Source organism: Drosophila willistoni (genome assembly GCF_018902025.1).
Source record: "Drosophila willistoni isolate 14030-0811.24 chromosome 2R unlocalized genomic scaffold, UCI_dwil_1.1 Seg167, whole genome shotgun sequence".
In the NCBI taxonomy this organism is placed as follows: domain Eukaryota; kingdom Metazoa; phylum Arthropoda; class Insecta; order Diptera; family Drosophilidae; genus Drosophila; species Drosophila willistoni.
In genome coordinates, this window is record NW_025814050.1 from 11,140,439 (window position 1) to 11,160,759 (window position 20,321).

General features: G+C 36.4%; 1 protein-coding gene and 2 non-coding genes across 5 annotated transcripts in view; 1 reads left to right on the forward strand and 2 right to left on the reverse strand.

Moving 5' to 3' along the window:
* LOC6642223 (serine/threonine-protein phosphatase 6 regulatory ankyrin repeat subunit A) overlaps positions 1-20,321 on the reverse strand; it is a 30,287-nt gene that overhangs the window by 7,305 nt on the left and 2,661 nt on the right. For 2 of the 3 annotated variants that reach the window (XM_023176017.2, XM_023176016.2), the window contains exons 2-13: positions 19,670-19,771; positions 12,971-13,072; positions 10,214-10,330; positions 7,845-7,937; positions 6,877-7,090; positions 6,523-6,818; positions 5,661-5,963; positions 4,173-5,600; positions 2,050-2,586; positions 1,787-1,993; positions 940-1,633; positions 441-527 (exon numbers count right to left, since the gene is read on the reverse strand). In XM_023176017.2, the coding sequence (XP_023031785.1) occupies positions 441-527; positions 940-1,633; positions 1,787-1,993; positions 2,050-2,586; positions 4,173-5,600; positions 5,661-5,963; positions 6,523-6,818; positions 6,877-7,090; positions 7,845-7,937; positions 10,214-10,330; positions 12,971-13,072; positions 19,670-19,771 (4,180 nt within the window). The remainder of the gene's footprint in view (positions 1-440; positions 528-939; positions 1,634-1,786; positions 1,994-2,049; positions 2,587-4,172; positions 5,601-5,660; positions 5,964-6,522; positions 6,819-6,876; positions 7,091-7,844; positions 7,938-10,213; positions 10,331-12,970; positions 13,073-19,669; positions 19,772-20,321) is intronic. The other variant, XM_023176018.2, reaches the window with a different exon arrangement.
* Positions 2,653-2,723, reverse strand: Trnag-gcc. The gene has a single exon. It is a non-coding gene; the product is annotated as a tRNA-Gly (tRNA).
* Positions 4,060-4,130, forward strand: Trnag-gcc. Its single transcript has one exon. It is a non-coding gene; the product is annotated as a tRNA-Gly (tRNA).

Here is a 20,321-nt window from a genome sequence, read left to right on the forward strand (position 1 = left end):
AAATCATTAGATATAAATGATAAATTTAAACACATGATACCTATGTATATGAAAACATTGATCCACAACATCAAGGATGCACAAAACTTAGGACTTGGATTATTTGTTTATTGGGTATTTTTTGTATTTGGTTGCCGTGGCCATCATGGTAGAGTATCATGCCTCAAAACGAATAGAACATAAACGAGCAAGGCTTACAACAACGGTGGTTAAACAGATGGGTGCGAACGGGTTTGGTTTGTCTTGCTTTTTCCATTAGAACTGGAAAATAAAATGGTAATACGAGTAGTAAAACGAGTATTTCTTTGGTTTTTTTTTTTGGTACGCACAACATTGAAGGCAAAAATGGTAAATAGTAGGAATATGCTGTGTGGTGTAGTCCACCAAACAATTGGGTAAGTACGGGTAAGGAGTAGCTAGTTAGTTGAGAGCTGACTTACGATCATCTTTGTGTTTGCGACGAAATTCGCTGAAGCGATTATCGACATAATTCTCCACGGGCGGAGGTCTGGGGGTGGGCATATCATCTGGATGGCATATAGAGAATTTAATTAGTAAACGAGCACGAGCAGGTGGTGAAAGGTGGCTGGTGGTGGGACAAGGGGGCGGAGGTAGGTGGTTTGGACAATGCGACATCAAAAAGGATTTAGAAATTGAGGGGGTCGGATTGGGATACTGATTTTTGGGGTTTTTGTTTTTGTAGAGCATGCAATTGTTGTATTTTGTGGTTGTATTTCGATTTGGTGGAACATTGAGCGTACACACACACACACACACACGTACATACATACATACACACACAGAGGTGTCATTTATATAGGCATTGATTACAGATACTTATCAAGACACATTGAAAACTTTAAACATTCCGAAAAAAACAAATCAAAACAAAAACATAAAAGATCAGAAAAGAAAAGCCAAGCAAACGTCTGGACTTACCGTCACTGAAATAGCCACGATTACGATTCTTTTTCTCAAAACTTCTCAGATCCTCAGGTGAAAAGTTGGCAAACGATTGATTCAGCGCCACAATGTGCATGGAAAAGCCAAACACAAATATAGCCAACACTGCCAAAAAGCGAGCCAAATCCTTTAGCAGATCACCAATGATAATGGCCCAAGGTCCGAATAGATGATGGAACGACAAGAAATCCAAAATCTGCACACATGCGAGGAGAAATGCCAAGGCAAAGCATTGATTCCGACAATAGACCAATGTGGGCCAATACTCCTTGGAGACGAACAGAAAGGCCGACACATGGACACCAACTCCAGCCATTCCCAGCAGCAGCACAAGGACTTTAATCGAGCCCAGGCCCGATTTATCCGATGGATTTGTCAACTCGAACAAAAGTAGACCACTCAACCAAATGAGCAATCCAATTTCATACCAATACGGCACCAGACTGAGACGTAACACTGGATAAATGGGCGTTATGCCCACAATACTCAAGTGTATCATGAGGTAAATATGCGAGGTGAGGTAAGACATAAATTTGATAATCGGCACCTTGTTGAACTTATGGCCCATGGGAAAGGTGAAGCCAATCCAGACGGGCGGACATACAATGAAGGCCACCAATAGCAGCAGAATCTTCCATGAGGCCCAAGTCAATGAGCCATGCCAGAGTTCCTAAACACGGAAAGGAAGTTCAATTAGAGATGCTTAAAACGTAGCAAACGAACAGCACAATCAGCAGAATAGAGCCCAATCCCCACAAAGCACACAAGAGTCAAACACTATTCTGCTGAAATGCACTCAAAATTATATATTTTGATTACACACTTGAAGATAACGTTGTACTACGGTATGTGCAATAACTTCCTTTTGCTCATTCTCTATCAGAACATCGAGAAATTCCACATTTCGTTTATCGGTGGCTTGTAGAATTTTTCCAGCCGAATCGGAACCAGCCGCCAGGGCCAATAATTCTGTGGCCATGGCCTCGCATTGTTTACCAGCGGCCACCAGATCCTTGGCTCGCTCTTTTTCCTATAAGAAAAGAATGTTTAATGTTTAGCCGAATGAAATTCATAGTCTGGACTTACTTTTGTGGAGAGATTAATATAGATATTGGACAATTTGGCTGCCGTATCGACTGGCGCTGGCGATACAAGAACAAATTCCTGTATGGGCTTATTATTGTGATTTTTGGAAACAACCATTAAATTGTAAACGAATCGTTTGTCCTCCATTAATCCGTAGGTATCATGCTCTTTGTTCATCAGATAGCGTAGGACTTCATTGTGACCCTCGGAGGCGGCAAACCAAATGGCAGCACAACCGTAATTCGTCTCCGATTTGGGTGAGGCACCCGCCTCACACAACAGCTTGACCACATCCAAGTGACCGGCTTTGGCAGCACAATGCAGTGGCGTCCAACCGTTGCGATCGGTTGCATTTATCTCTGCGCCCTGTCCCAGCAGAATCTCCACCATCTGGAAATGGCCGTGCATGGCAGCAATATGGAGGCCAGTACGGCCATTACGATCCGTGGATTGGAGGAGTTCCGCCGATCGACTCAGAAGCAAACCAACCACTGACATGTGTCCGCCGAAGCAAGCCAAATGGAGCGGATTGTAGCCCTAAAAAGAAAATGTGAAAAAAATATAAATTATTTTTAATGCTTATAAAAAAGAAAAATATAATTTTGCATCGGCCGGGAATCGAACCCGGGCCGCCCGCGTGGCAGGCGAGCATTCTACCACTGAACCACCGATGCTCTTATATTCGACCAGCTAAAATTGCAGAATTTAAATAATCTCTTAATTATATATTCATTTTGGCTTCAGCTTGACAATTTTCTATTTTAATTTGGTCAGTAGGCATCTCTATATTATCTTTAATCAAATGTTGAATGATAAGAAATTGATTTATTTATATTTAAGATTAAATGTGACAATTGCTCAGTCAGATTCTTTAAATAAAGTATATTAACATGTATTTACAATTGCTCAAAGTAAAGAACTGATAAAAGAATAGAACTCAAGCTAGATGTGTATAGAAGAGCTAGGCCATCTAGGGGTCTTTGATCTCTATATATCTCTATATCTCTATATAGGGGAAACCGCGACTCGGAAAAAATCTAACTAGTGCTTAAGTTTTCTGTTATAATTTGTTTAAAATTTAGGCTAACCGAATGGGGATTAGGATTGGTTAACTAATATTTTTTCTATCTATCCTTAATTAATATTCATAATCATATATTCATGTACATTTATATAAATTGAGGATATATAGCAAAATTTAGTTAACAAAATCGGACTTCGATGATTTAATAAATAATAAACTGATTAGCTTGGGATGGTTCGTTTAGATATTCCTATTCCTATTTCCTATTTCTAGAATGCATTTTTAAAATCTTTTTCCTTGACTTTAATACCAATATAAAATACACTTTTTAATATCTGATACAACAAATGAAAGTAAACTGTTTAAGCCTCAAATTATATAACATACAAGTTGCCAATACAACTAAATTATAATTTAAAGACTAAAAATAATACATTATACATTTATCTATTGAAATTTTAAGACTACCGTTTGGGCTCTTTTGCTTGTTTTACTTCCGTTAATTATGAGAAATGATTTAATGATAATGGGATGTGAATTTATGTGAGTCTAGGTGAAATTTTCCTGAAGCTGACGTAAGAGACCCTTCCTTTTTATCATAATTTTTAAATTTATCCAATATGTTTGAAGAAAAGTACTTTAAGTGATAGTTGTATCTTTAATTTTTTGAAGCACACGTAAAAGTTTTCATTTTTATGATTTGTATATATAATTTTAGTTAAAATCCCACGTAGTTTATAACTAACATGCGTAAGAATCTCCACACGTCCCCTAGCTATATTGTCGAAGTCTTCAGACCTTATCTTCAATGGAATTTTGACACGAGCTAATGAAAATTGATAATAAATTTAAACATTTTACAATTTAAATATGACAATAAATTGTCGAACTATCAACAAATAAATAGTTCATTCAACTTATGGGGTTTGGGGCATAAGTAAAATTCTAAATTTAAATTGACAATGTTTAACCGAGCTAGTATAAGAGCATCGGTGGTTCAGTGGTAGAATGCTCGCCTGCCACGCGGGCGGCCCGGGTTCGATTCCCGGCCGATGCAATACAAAATTTTTTGCTTTATGTTATTTTTTGGGGGACTCACGTTTTCAACGGTTGCTGCATCCACTTGTACGCCCGCCGAGTTGAGAAGCAGCCGCACCACATTCTCGTTGCCAGAGAAGGCAGCTAGATGTAGCGGCGTCATACCAGATTCCGTGCCCAGTTCGCCGAATAAGGTCTGACCCGTTGGTGTCTCCGATTTAACTGTGGCCGGAACACTTGTGAGGAGTTCGCGAACAGTGTCCGCCTGGCCGTAGTAGGCAGCCACATGGAGAGGCGTGAGACCCAGTTTCTTGCTATTGATCCTTAGAGAGTTGGTGCTTTTCAGTACGTCCAACACTTGACCATGCCCATTTTGGGCAGCCAAATGTACGGCGGTGAAGCCAGCCTTATTCTCTTCCGTACACGAGGCTCCGGCACGTACCAGGGCCTTGACAACATCCGCATGCCCGCCCTCGGCAGCTAATTGCAAGGGCGTGGCATCGGTCAACTTATTTCTAGCCGAGATCACGCCAGATCGATCGAATTTCATCAGCTCCTCGATCACTTTCACCGAACCCTGCATGGCAGCGATATGGGCGCAGGTATTGCCATCCTTACTCGTGGCATTCACCAGCGATGGATGCTGTTGCAGGAATAGTTTGGCCACTTCAGAGTAATTGTTCTGTGCTGCGACATGTATGGGCTTCTGTCCCAAATCGTCAGTCGCATCGATATTTGCCCCCAGTTCGAGTAGAAGTTCACAAACTTCCATCTGACCGCTGGCTGCCGCCAAATGCAGTGGCGTTTGCTTACGCAGCGTCAGGATATCAATCACCGCATTGTGGTCCTTGATGAGAAACTTCACCAAATGCGTAAAGCCATTCATGGCAGCCAAATGCAATGCGGTACGTCCCACTCTCGATTTGGAATTGATGAAGGCCTTGTTAGTCAGCAGGGCATCGCAGACATGCAGATATCCGCGCTCTGCGGCCAAATGCAGGGCCGAACGTCCCTCGGTGTCGAACACATCGACTCTGGCATGATTCGCTAAAAGATTGTTGACCAACTCCATGTGTCCTCGATGGCAGGCGATTAGCAATGGGGTCCAACCCACCGACGATTGTCGATTCATGGCCTTCTGTATGTCAGTGGGATTCATGTGCGAGATCATCTCCATAAGCACATCATTGTTACCTGCCACCGCGCAATAGTGAAACGCCGTTTCCAATGCGTTCTTCGTTTGCAGCGTAACATCCGCCCCGTTTTCCAGAAGCATACGAACTATTTGCTTATCCGATTCGGGTATTTTCACCTCCTCCTTGGTAATTTGGCATGTGTAGTGCAGTGCTGTGGCACCATCATCGTTTACGGAATTTATATAGGCCGTGGCCTTATCTGGACCATGTTTCTCCTTCACCGCTTCAATTAGATGTCTCACTATCTCTGGATGACACGAACGGCAGGCCATATGCAATGGAGTTTCCCCAGTCTACAATCACCAACAAAACTCATAAGAAATTTTTCATATACACTTTCTTTATCTACTCACATTTGATTTGTACAGCGGATCGCCTTCATCTTCAAGCAACTGCATCAATGTGGCCAAATTGCCATGCCTTGCGGCAACATGAACCGGTGTCAGGCAATCATCTGTCGTTAGATTGGGACTGGCACCCGACTTTAGCAACATGAGAGCACAACGATCGCCATCCTTAACACGTGCCGCTATATGTAGTGGGGTTTCCCTCAGCTTACCGCCACGCACATGAACATCGGCACCAAAACCCAGGAGAGTTTCCACCACAGCCGGCTTGGCCGACTCAACGGCTATATGGAGTGCCGTGTAGTTGTCCTAAAGCAAACACAAGTTAGTCTTTATTTGATAGATAGTTAAATCAATTAATTCTTGAATTATTGTTTTGATGCATCAAAAACAACTTCATAAAAGATTTACAAAAGTTATTCGAAGAGGCCAAGAGCTGAGTTAAGTATTTGTGGTAACACAGAATATATTACTTATTTTTACTTGTGACAATCTGTTTAGTCATGAGAATAGCTAACTTTCTTGCTGTCTGTTTTGTTTAGCTTAAGCTTTAAAGATATATATCTGCAGTTCTAAAAGAACACTCGTCCTCAAGAACCAGGATCATCCGATCGTTCTTAAAAGATTATTGGCCCAAAAGTTGATTCAATGTTCATTCATTTACCAAAATACAGTATAAAGAAATTAGGTCGACAAAGAGAGAAAATTTCGGAAAATTGTATAAAAATTCCAACTGCAATTGCATTGCTTCAATCGCTACGATATCGAAAACTATATTATTTCAATCTGTAAATGGTCTAAGTCTAGAGTCTAAAGTCCTTTGAAAATACTTTACATTAGATACATTAATGGTTTTTCTGCTACTTACATTGGTGGTAACATCGACTTTTTCACCCTTCTGGAGTAGTGTGTTGATTATACCCGTGTGTCCATAGGCGGCTGCTGTGTGTATGCTACGTGCTCCATCCTTATTGGGCATATGCAGATAGACACCCTTCTTGAAGAGCATAGTGGCGCACTCAGCATGACCATTGAGTGATGCAATGTGCATCAGTGTGCTGCCATCCTTGGTGCGCTCAAAGATGCTCGCCTTGAATTTGTCCGCCAGTATTTCAATGACATGCGCATGTCCATTCTCGGCGGCCAAGTGCATCGGTGTGCGATCTGTAAATAAATCCCATTAAAATGTGAAGGACTCACTTGTTAGTTGTAGTAACTTTACCTTGATTGTCCGCAATGGACGCTGAGGCACGCACGCCATAGAAGTACTTAAGTAGGGCCTCATCACCTTCGGCTGCGGCTATATGCAACGGAGTTTGACCATCCCCATTCTGTGTGTCCACATTGGTGCCGTAATCAACCAAAATACGGACCATATCCACGTCCCGCCGTCTGGCGGCCAAATGCAAGGCCGTGTCTCCATTGGCCGTCGTTGCCTATATAATAGGGAGAATCCGTTTAGTAGTTTATTTTTGCAAAATGCAAATTTGATTTGTCCCCACACCCATTTCCATTCTTCCTATCCAGTTTCAAGTGGCAGTTGCACAGTGGCTTGTTTGCTTGAGTTTTCATCTCAAAAATCATCATAAATAGATGAATTTAAAATAAATTTATACCTTTATTTGAATTCAAGTTTGTTCTGTTACCATTCCCTTAAAAAAAATCGAACTTGAACAGTTTTAAATAAATCATCATGAACACCTTTTGCCAAATTCCATAAGGATTTTTCGCCAAACAAGCCACTGTAAGTCGTTTAAAGCTGCAACACACACTGACCCAAATTTTGATTGGCCGTCTGGGCCATTGCGTGCCAAGCTCAAAGTCAACATCCAACAGCAACTTTAACTTTAACTTTAACTTTAACCCCTTTTTGCCCCCTGTTTTTTTTTTGCACTCGGTTAATTTAATCAACACGCATTTGCTGCACTTGAGAAGTTGCGAGAGTTCTGGGTTCCTCATTTGTCTGCCAGGCAAATTGAAAATTGCGCAAAAAACTTTGTCAATGTCGCTGGGTCACACTGTTGCACACGCAGAGGAACTCCTGAACTCTGTTTATGACACTTCCGCTATGCGTAGAAGGGTTATTTGCATTTTTGAATTATACGCAGTTGACAGTTGACATTCGCAATGAATGGTTTAAAGATTGAACCTAAAGATAAGTGGAGCAAAAAACAAATTCTAAAAACTTACCTTAAGTTGGTCTGCCGTTTGTGCCGACAATAGTTCTCTGCACATTGACTGATTGCCCGACTCCACGGCCAGTAGCAATGGGATTTTGCCACGCTAGGTGAGAGATAGGTTAGTTAACTATATAATTGCTATAAAGATAAACCCTTGCCACACTCACACTGACTCACACACACACACACACCACACACATAATCATAAATAACCAATTAGCCAATTCGAGCCTTAAGTGTTAACGGCTGCATGTTTGGGTTATTCTATGGATATTTTTAGCCAAACAGAAAAAAAAGTTTCGCAACTTTTCGCTCGAACTTTGAACTGGCGAAAAGTAAATCAAGTTGTTTGATTGTTTCAACCCACTATACTCAATATACATATATATTTGTATAAACCTCTCTCTGTGTTTGTTTGTATGTATATGTATATATGGTCGACTTGACCCCCTTTTGGGTTTTTTATATGTACCTATATTTATTTTTATTCATTGCCTCTTCCTGACTTTTCGGGTTGTTTATGTATTTGGAGGGAATTCTGTTGTTGGGCAACGAGCAACCGAACAAGAAATACGGGAATTTTGCATGTGCGTGCCACTGTCATTGTTAAACCATTTTGGGCGCTAGTGTGTAAAAAAAGAAGCCAGCCAGCCGAATCGAAAGCTAAATACTTTATCCAGCTAATTTTCCTTGACAGTGCCATTAAGTGTGCGGTGCGGATTGGATTGGAATGGCTTGAATTGCTGGCTTGTGGTGGGGGGCGGGGGGATGGGAAGTTTTAGGTCTAGATGGAACGAATGGATGGCAAGTATCTAATTGATTTAAATCAAGTTGCCGTTTGCCATTGCCACAGCTCGACAATCGTCATACAATCGTGAGTTCTCTCTTTCTCTCTCCAATTGTCTCCATCTCTCTCTTTCTCTTGTCTAGACAATCAATCGGCAAATATCTGGCTATAGTCAATTTATCCCATCCGCCACCCTCGAAAGTAAATTTATGCGCCTCGGTTTGCGTGCGTACTGGAAATATTGCCGTGCATTTGCACCCATGCACGTGATGCGACAAATAGTTCCGGGTTTTTTTGGTTACTTCTTTTTTTGTTTTTTGTCGAAAATGAATGACGACTTTGTGGGTGGGAGGAGGACCAGGAGCAGGAGGCAACTGCAAGTTAATCAGACGAGGTGGAGAAAGGTGGAACAATAAGTTGACTGTCTGAATTTCTTTTGGGTGAGTGTCTTTGTTGTGCACCCGGAGAAACTGAAATGTCTCTTTGATTCGAAAGTAAAGACAAGTGGGTAGGCGACTCTTAATTTATTTTTTTTTAGCTATTTTTGTGTAGTTGCTTTAGAAAAATATTTTGAAGAAATTAATTGTTGTTAAACAAATTACTCCCCCTCATTGATGTTACCCATCTTTTGGCTAGGTCTTTTTAAAGTTTCCTTCAAAAACAGCACTTTTGAACTTTAAATTTTAAGAAAATTTTTAATTGGCGAATTCTAAAAATTAGTATTTAAATCTTTAAAGTAGGGCAACTTTATAAAATCATCAAGCTAACAAAATGCCCTCCTCAAATATAATAGAATTTTCTAAGTAAAATCAAAACCTTTTGATCGGATACCCCGCAAAAATACTTTCTTAGTTCGTCCATGAAGCATCTCAACTTCTCCAAATTAAAGCTAAATAGTTATCGATATTTCCCGATATTTCATGTTGGAACTATCGACAAACCAATAGATCTTCCGATAATTGTAATAATTAACATTTACTCCGATAGAACAAGTTTAAAGATTATTTTAGAATTAACTAAGTGTCTCTACTTTTTTTTATAGTGACCTTTTGTAAATCTTCTGTGTGAAAGTCAAGAGATGTTGTATTATATTTCACTCTTAAAATTTTTAAAATAAGTATATTTTTTAAAGTGCATTCCTATTAAATAAACAACTTTTTTCATTTTTTTTGATGGACTTTCTTAGCTGTATTTAGTTATAAATTCCATGAATGCAATTTACCCGCGAACGGATTCTTTTTGCCTATCGATTTTTCGTACAACAATTTTTGTTTGCTTTATGCTTCTGGCTGTTGTTTTTGACGTTTTTCCCTCAATTTTTGTGTGTTGTTTTCTGATGATTTTTTATTAAACCTTTGTTTACGTTGGCACTGCCTGGCACAAGTTTCGAGTGTACTTCAAGAGTGCATAAACTTAGCCAAATCTACACATACATATGAGAGAGAGGGAGAGTATTGATAGAGAGTTATGTTGAAGCTCGATAAGATATGTATGTGGTATGTGGCGCAACACTTGTGGAGCAACACTTGTGGGCCAAATCAATGCAATTGAGTTTACTTCATTCACACATTTATACACCTGGTCACACTTACACCGTCCGCTTTTATACGTATATCCTTGCCAGCAGCGGCCAAAAGAGCTCGCAATATATTTGTGGCAGTTCCAGTTTGTCGACTCGACACCAAATGCACTGCAGTTTGACAACGCGACTGCAACGAGATATAAAAATTTCAATATTAATACGCGATAATCATACAATGGAATGGTCACACTTTGACACACACGCACTTGGCGTTTTGGTCACACTTTTTTGTTTGTTTGTTTTTTGGTTTTAATATATGCTTCGCACTTCAAAGCCAACTGATTGCCATTCGCTTCAAAATTCAAGTTGCTACTGAATAGGCGCACGGCTCGTTTTTGCGTTTATAAGCATATTTCGTGTCACTCTTCTTTTTATTATTCCCCCCCAACCCACTCCATTTGCCTCATATCACAGATTGACAGCACCCAAAACTAAAAGAAGGAACACCAGAAAAGGAAAAAAAAAACGAAAACTAACACTGACAGGCCGTTAGGGTTGATGGGCCAGAGAGGTTAGACGGGTGTTGGAGCTGGCTAGGTGTTGGCTTTGGAGTTTGCCACGCACACTCCTACACCCACACCCACACACACACACCCACACCAATTCACCTACACACGCCAGCACAACCAACACTTCAAACTTTTGCTCTGTTGCTAAAACAAAAGTTTCACATCTGTCTATGTGTGTGTGAATTATTGCCATCTTACTTGCTCCTACAAAGTTTTTCATCTCTCTCCCTTCCTCTCTCTTTCTCTGCCAAGTATTTGGTGAACTCTCTTCTTCCGATAAACATCTGTAATTTTCGTAAGGAATACGCCCAGGCAATTTATATAGAGAAATTTGTCCTGCAGTTGCGGCAAAAAAATAATTCTAACACGAAGACTAAGGCAATAAAAAATGGAATGTATGACAAGCTAATGCGGCTAATGTATACCCTCGAAGAGAGTAGTAAATTAACTATAGCATACTTTAGGGAAGTGCATTTTCAAATAATCTAAAGTTTACACTCTAAACTAATAAGTTGTCCTGTTCAATTAACTACAGTTGAGATGGTCATATGGAAAAGTTTGTTATCTTGACTCAAAAACTTTGGTTGGACAACAAATCCCACCAAAAACTAGAAAAATACTCACCATCGCGAATGGAGTATGGGTTTCTTACAAAATGAAAATTTTATTACCCTGTGAATCATTAATCATTCGATTTAAGTTAAAACAGGTGTTAACTTACGTGCGTAAAAACGAAATAATAATACCACGTTAACGCTTTACTTTAGGCAATAAAATTTGTTTTTTATTGCTTTGAATCATTAGATCCAAGAACTATAGGTACCTACATTTGTCCACCTTTCATTATTATGGTTATTACCAAATATATAGAATCCCTTTTTTACTTTGCCATTTTCGCTTATTATAGTGGAAATATTTATCTTTATATTATTGTAATGAAGTTTTTATAGGTGAAAACTTCAATATAGCTATTAATTGATGATTTTGAAATGAATGAATCGATGCTTGTTTGGATATATTGACGTGAATCTCAAAATTAATAAGTAAAAAAAAATTGCTTTATACAAATTTGTATCCTTTTAACATTTGGGGATAAAATATTCTTTGTATTTGTTGTTTAATAAGTAAATTTTAAATCTGTCCTCACTATGATTGACAATAAAAAAATATCATAACTAATAAATATGGAGAAAAAATTCAATTTTATTGGCCAAAAACCAACACATGTCATTTACGAATTTTAGAGACACAAGTGGTTTCTTTGGGATTTCTATCGAAAATCGGATAATATTATTACTAGCCTTCTTTTTTTTTAGCCGAAAGAGTGAGATTACGAGATCCTACTACCTTTTTGTGGTTATAATTTATTTCACCAATTTTAACCAATTTAATTTAACTTGTTTGTAGCAAACTAAAAAAGACCATTGAAAACTCTGAAATTAACAATAGGTAGATAATCTACTATTAATGTTAACTTTTTTTCAATACAAATATTAAGCAAAAGTGTAGACAAAAAACAAATACATATCCATAATTTACATTACAATACAAAAATTACTAAAAATGTTTCATTCCTTTAGAGTTAAGGCTCCATGTTGTTTAGTTTGCAAATGTCTTCAAACTCAACTAAGGCTAATTTAACGCCTTATAGTATGTAATACGCAGTGTAGAATTTCATTTATCGAATTCAATGCCCTTTTGCTTTAAAAATGGACCTCGTTATTAGAACTGTTCAAAAGGCTACAAGTCATTTCATATATTCTTTAAAGTTTGAAAAATGCTTTCTTCAGCTGTTTCTTAAAAAGAAACTTATTTCTACAATGTAGGTACTAGGCACAATTTCTGTTGGTTTTACCACCAAAGGACTCTGTAAAAGCCAATTAATGGGCTAGAAGTGGGGGGTTCACCTCACTCTTAACACTCAAACTTAACCTTGTCGCCAGTTAATTGCCGGTCCTCGACAAACGTGTTTTAGCCACATGCAAGGACCGAAGTTGCATCTTTCTTTAGCCTTTTTTTGGTCTCTGACCTTTGTTTAGAATGCGTTTATATCACAATGGGTCTACTAATTGCTTTTCAAATGCCGCAAAGGTATGCAATACGCTTACATTCCTAACTGTTTGAGTGAGGAAAACCCGCGCCTTACGTGTCAAAGAAATCGAAAGAAGAATGAAGTGCCTGGATTTGGGGGTGCTATTAGGGAAATTTCTCTTCGTCGTAATAAAAGTGGATATGCATATATATATTGATATACTCACGCCACCAGTGGAGAATGGATCAACGCCACGTTTTGTTAGCAACAATTTGACGACATCCTCACGCGAATACATTGCCGCAATATGTAGCACATTATAATTATCCTGCAAGAAAAAAGAAAAGAAAAGAAAATGAGTTTCAATCAATTGCAATTCATTGGTAAAACCCTCTCAGCTCAATGGGTCAAAGTCAACTTACTCACTTTGCATGCGAGTGGTTTAGTGCTTTTTTTTCCCTTGGTTGTGTTGGTTTCTTGGCTTTTGGGTGCGGTGATTACTTAGCCACAATCTTGCATGCAGACTTTCACTTTTGGCCTGGCTGACCAGCAACTCTTAATGGCCGCAGCCACATGCAAAAGTTGCATTGAAGCCAAGGCTAAAAATGACCCTGACCAAATCATTACTTAAAAAAAAATTGCTTTAAGATAACGTCAGAGGGGAACATTTTTCGAATTATTTTACAATCAGTGACGGCGACAACTAGAGCGTAAATGACTCACATGAAGGGAATCTGAATTAGGAAACGGAATTTGGTATTCGGAATTGGAATTGGAATTTGGGGGGGTCTTATTTATTAGTTACCTTATGTAATAAGCCATAACGCAATATGTTACACATACGCCCCGTGGGTCGGCTTAATTTATAACCAACAACAGCGCCTAACGAAACCACAAAACGGAAGTGAACTGCTTTTATTTTTATATGCATATGTATGTACTTATGGTTGCGAGTGAGTGTGTGCCTTTCGCGAGTGTGTGTGTGTTTTCTTTATTGCAGAGTATTGAATGAGGTTGCCAACATAAATCCGTCGAAAAGACTTTTAATAGAAAGAAATTATTTACAATATACCATGGGAGAAAAAAGTCGTTAAAAAAGTATAAATTTAGTTGAATAATATTTTTTTGTCGCATGGAAATAAAATATTAGAATATGAAAAATTTATCAAGAGTTAAGTCCCTTTAAAAAGTTTATACTTTTTGCTCAAACTATTAAGTTTTAATTGAATGAAGTAGTTAAACAGATTTTATATTTTTTAAAACTGTTAATCTAAACCAAACTATATTTGAAATATATGCAGCAGAATAAGTTAGGCTTTGAAAAAATGTATTCTCTATTCAAATTTAGTAGTTTAAGAGAACTGAGATCATTTGGTTCCTCTTAATCCTAACAAAAGGACCTATGAAAGCGCTCCACTAAATAAGAAAATAAAATACAAATAAACTCCTTAGAAATGGGTTCGATTAATAAAAATAGTTATAAGACATATGCATAAAAATTATGATTTTAAAGCTGTCATTAAAAATGTGTTCTTTATTTAAACTTATCGGGGGTGTCACAGAAATCTCTAGAGATTTTGAGGTAGTTTTTGAAATCTACCAAATGATATCAAAGACATTTCATTTTTTAAACTTCTTTTGGACTCTCTATCTCTATATCTTTTAACATTTTTGTTCCCATCAAAATAGTTTCATCCATTCGAGTTATAATTGACCTTATGTTTTCATGTGCGAAATATAAAAAAAGTTTTCTAATAGTTTAATTGTTTTATGAGATTCGAACTCACGTTGATGCATTGTATTTTAGTTATTTTTATATGAGTTAATTCTACTGTAGCTTCTTACAATTAGTATATTCTTTTTGAGAAATATGCCGAAAAAAATAATATCAGTAATAAATAATTTGAAAGTCTATCTATCTATAAATGTGTTTAATAATAATAACATTAATAGTAATATTTTGAAAACGGCTAAATAAAAACGTATTAGTTAAATTTTTCTTAGTTATTTTTAAACATGGTAAATTCTGTTGTTTGTCCACTTAATAAACTTAACTTTATCTTCAGATGAGACTAAAGATATACCAACTTGACTTATCCAAGACATTGTGTGATACTGTCTGTTCTAAGCATTTATTATATAACATTGGAACAATATTTTTTGAAGAGGAGAACAGCTAAAAACATTTTTCAAAAATAACAGAAGACATTAATAAGGAAAAGTTTTCCAATGAATTCAGTCGTAAAATTTATTGTATTAAGTAAGTTTAAAAATACTTAATACATTGCGATACTAGTGGCTAGCAAAAAAGAGATCTTTTACTGATTTTTCAAAAGTTGTCAATAATGATTATAATGTTTACTAAAAAATATTAAAAAACAAACATCTCAACTTGTTAGTTTTCTGAGGGTCATTGTTCTGTGAATAGAATTGTTTGCTACTTAACTAAAAATAAGTTGATTTACGTCAAACTCAAGGTAGTCAGCTTGAGTATGACTTGAGATAGATGATAACATCAGAAAGTTACATTGGAAAAACATATAATTAGATTGTGTGAACTCTTGAGAATAGCAATTTTTGCAGGGTAAAAACATTTCGTTAGCTTAGTTGGTCATTGAGAATTACTTTTGCGGGTTGTAGTTTATTTGTGGCTATTTCTGGCTTTAGTTCTCTCTCTCTCTGTATATATTTTTCTTGTGTGTTTTGGTTTTGCTCTAATTTGCATATGCGGCAAATGGCATAGAAGACCGAAATGAAGTAGGCGAAAAACGCTTAGGTCGACGTCTTTGACACATGTCCAGGCAAAGGCAACGAAATCAAGCGAAGGACTTTTGCTCCATGCAATTGTCGGGTCGAAGAATGGAAGACAACTTGCGGTAAAGGAAAGCAATGCCAACAAAACATAGAAGACAGATAATATTTCACGCTCCTATTTTGCATACACTCTCACATAGATAGTTTTCACCTGTATCTCTATGGAAGATATGCATATGCTTCAAGCCTTTATAGTTGAAAAAAAAAACCTAGTTTGGCTCGCAACGGAATGAAAGCAAAAACCGGAAACAAAACAAAAACGGAAGCGTAAAATTTTCCAGCACATTTTTTCACTAGCCGTAGAAGGAGTTTAGCTAAGTGAGGGCTGTGGAGGTTGTGGGTGGCTGTTGGTGGGTGGCATAGGCGACCCAGATTTCGTTTAGAGTCAAAGAAAAGTTGACGCCCCTTTTTTATTTTTTTGCAAAATGAAGTCATTTTGAGCAACAGCAGCAATTACTTTGCATTGTCACACACCTTCTTCAACAAAAAATGTAAGTACTATATGTAAGAATAGTTGATAAATTTTTGTTATATACATAATACAAACTGGCAAAGGAAGACGAACTGATGTCAGAGTTTTGCATGTGACTTTGCATATGTTTTGTTAATTAATTCAGTTGACACACGCACCATAAAAACAAAAAAAAAACAAAAACACAAAAGAAAATGCTGTTTGACAAATTAACTCGAGAGATTTTCACGCTGTCATCGGCTTAGTTTGCGACCTTCGAAGTACTTGAAGTCGGTTTTAATTAAAATTGCATATTAATGACGCAATTGGCCATAAAAATATAACGGAAGTTGGCATGCTCCAAACACGACGCCTTCGAGGTCCTTTTGACTTTTGACCAAAAAGGTCAGGCCCTACTAGAAATTCTGGGCGTATTTCGGGGAAGTCATGTGCTTGATTAATTGGCTTTTAAGTTGCAAATGCAAAATGCTACCATATTCTGCTACCTGGCTAAGTACCGCCCCATCAAAATGACACGGCCATCCCATCCATATACGCCCTGTAAAATGTTAATTAGTTTCTGCCACTTACATCATCTACTTTAGCTCGATTTTACAATTGGAGTGTGTTTCGTGTTGAGGTAGAATTAGTTTAGTAACAAAATTAAGAGTATTAAAAAGGAAGATGTGTGTTTTTATAAATGGGAACTTGAAATGCTAAGGTCTAACTGGGTAGGTCATTATTTTAATTCATTAAGTTTTGCAGATCATAAATGCTTTCAGCCATCTGATAACATCTTCTACATAGGTGAGGCGGCATTTCAAATAGATTTACTTTTACCACCCTGCTAATTACGCTTAAAAGAATTAAAATGATACAAGTACCATGACATAGTACTTTGTGTAATTGGGTTTGGCACACCAAAAAACTGAAACTAAAAACGTTCATACATTAGTCAAATAGAGTTTAAGACCTAACTATTACATTAAGAAATTATGGACCAAAATAAAAATTCCAAAGCACTCAATAAACATCATGTTAAATAACTCTACCCTTAAAGTAAGGCGTTCATTTTTATTTCACTAGTTTTTTGCAGTTGCAAACAATGTAATGCACTTTATGTGACAATTTAGTGAAAGTTTCAGTTACCCAATGTTAGACTAACTTTAAATTCTCCTTTAAATTGGCAAGCACCTTTTTTACTATCTGAGAAATTACAGCAATAGTTCTTGAAAATATGTACGTCAAATCTAAATTGCCAATGTTGAATGATGATATAGTTCATAGCTTATCTTATATCTTATATCTTACATCTTATGATTCTATCTTCAATTTCTTTATAGTTTTAGAAAATAGAAAGAATGATCGAAACTTTTTTTGAAACCTTTTTTTCAAGTTATGATTTTTTCTCTTTAGAAAGTGAATAAAGGGTAAGTCTAAACTTAAAAAAAAATGACAAATCAAAAAATAAGTAAAACTCAGGCTCAATGAAATTCCATTCTTTATTTCAAAAACAAAAACTGGAGAATGTTGTTTTTTTTCTGATTCTGTACACAAAATTGGTTGTTACTATAAATTGTTCTTTTTAAAATGCATCTGAACCTAATTTTAAAAAACTATAAAAAACACCATAAAAGTGAATCAAAAAGGGTGACCAAAAATTAAATAGCCGTGATTTCTGTGAAACCGACCTTTCATTTGGTAGATTTTAAAAACAATCTGCACCAAAATCTCTAGAGATTTCTGTGAGACACCTGTACATATTTTTTTAATCGCCTGTTTTTACATTATTCATTTTATTAAAGAAGAACAGTCTTTCGACTTTCTAATCAAAGTAACATATAAAAATATGACAACCTATTTTTTAAGTTACCACTTTTTAAAGTTATTCACACAAAGCTTATAAGGGAATAAGTTGCCTCTTTATAAGAAATATTTTTTTAATAGTGTTTTGTAGCGAAAATAAGGAGTTTTTGCTTGTAAATCCTTTTACTTTTACGTTGTAAATGTCTTGAATAGTTTGCTATTGTACTAACTTTTAACTGAAGTTAAAAAATTATGTCCAACAATTAAGCTACTGGAATTAAAAATGTAAAAAAAATATATTCAAGAATTGTGTAGCCTCTTCTAAGTATCAAAAAAGTAGTAGTCTTTAGAACTTGTTTGCTCATTGACGTTAGTCTTCTCTAATTAGGCATAAACTCAAAAATACGCAATTAAAAAGATTTTAACTGGTTTTTTGTTTGTTTTGATACACCGCCGAAATGTATTATTTGGCCAGTTAAGATACCTAGACGGAATTGACTGATGATGATTGATGACATGATTATAGTTATTAAAGCTGCTTAACAAATCACCTCGAAATGCATCTTAAAGTGAGTAAATGCGTGGTAGTAAGAACAATTGTGAAAAATTTGAACGTGTTGGATTGCCTCCTTATTTATACTCTAACAATAAGATTAAATGAAAATAGAACTTGACATTCATAGATCTAAACTTTCTCGAAATGCAAACAAACTTGGCCAAATCTTATCTCTTAGCAAAATCTCAGTCTTGGACTTCTAATAGTGACCAAGAATATATATTCTGTGTGATTTTGAAGGGCTTATTAAATAAATTTATTATGTTTTAAACGGGATTGAAATTATTATTTAATTTTTATACAGTTTCCACCTTAACATTCACAATTTCAGTTCCCAAAAGTTACATCTTTAGCAAGATATTACCTACCCAACCGAAAAGTTACCAAAATATAGCTACTCTTCAGTTAGAGTATAACAACAAAAAAGAAAAAAAAAAACGAATTACTTTGACCAAATCTTTATTTTCTTCAAAAATTACCTTTAACATTTCCTGCACACTGCCATCTGATTTTGATTTACTTTGACTTCTTTTTTTTTTGCCTAGTTTTCTGTGTTTGTTTTGGTAATTTAATTCGCCGCTCGTCTGGGTTTTTTTGGCAACAATTATTTTGTAATTAGGTCAAGGATTTTTATCGCATAGGTAACACTCACACACACACACAAACACATATGTTATATGGTCAATTGAAGTGAAATTTTGCGCTAAGTAATTGCGGCATGCAAAGGTAAAGGCAAAGGCCATATCTCGCCAACTAGCATTGCTTATAAAAGAATTAAAATAGATGTAATAAAATTCTTTAGTTGCCTCATTAATTCATTTGTTTTGCAAGGATTCACAGTTCGCAATCTAAAAATAACTCAAAGTGACAAAGTCACTTGAAGGGACAATGGGATATTGCTTGGACAAATCCCTGATTAATATGTTGACGAAATTCCCCTGCTGATATGTGCGTGTTGTGGTCTACACCCAATAACAACTTAACTTGACTTAACTCAATTCGACGACCATTGGCCAATCTCAGTTCGGTTGACCCAGCGTTTTTTCCCGCCTTGTGCCCTTTGGTGCGCGTGCGGCCAACAATTGCCTGAATACCATTGACGCCCCCGTATGAGATTTAATTATGCGGTTTTTATTGATTTGACACAATTTTAGCGGTGTGTTTTTACCCTCCACCCTGCACCCTTCATCCTCGCTCTCACCATTCCCATTTCAACAGTGATTTCTTTAATATATTGCGCTAGTTGGAGTTTTTCTTTAAATTCTGGGGGAGTTACACACACTTTTGTTTGTACTCACATTATTTCTAGCGCCCACATCGGCACCCAGTTCAATCATGCGATCCATTATGGCGGTTCTATTGTCCTTGGTTGCAAACATCAAAGGGGTCATGCCGGTATTCTGCAAAAAGAAATTAAATAATTTACATATCAAACATAAGATCAAACTAGAACTGGAAAGTAAGTTTCATATTTAACTTTATTTTATAAAAAAAACTCTATCAAGTGAAATTCGAATTAAATTTAAATTTGTTAATTGAATAGAGTCCTTATCTTATCTCTCTTAACTTTAGTTTCTATATTTTAAATTTATAACCCACAATCATAAAATATTATATTAATGTTTCGATTGAGAACGCTTCAAAATATAAATTGTCAATTGAAGATTAATTAAAACATTTTTAAAATGTGAAAAATAAGAAGAATTAAGAAATTTTTTTTTAAAATTTGTCTAATTAATTCAAATTTTAGTGACTAAAGGGCAAACGATTCAAAACTTCGAAATTTGTCTCGGATAAATTTATTCTACATCAATCGGAAACCAAAACTGGCTTGCTTTTTAATAAAAAATCTAACGTTTTGGGCAAGGAAGAGAAAATATGTGAAAAAACGCACTATACTTGTTTAAAAATTTTAAATATTTTTACCATTTAAAAACATTGCATTCTTAA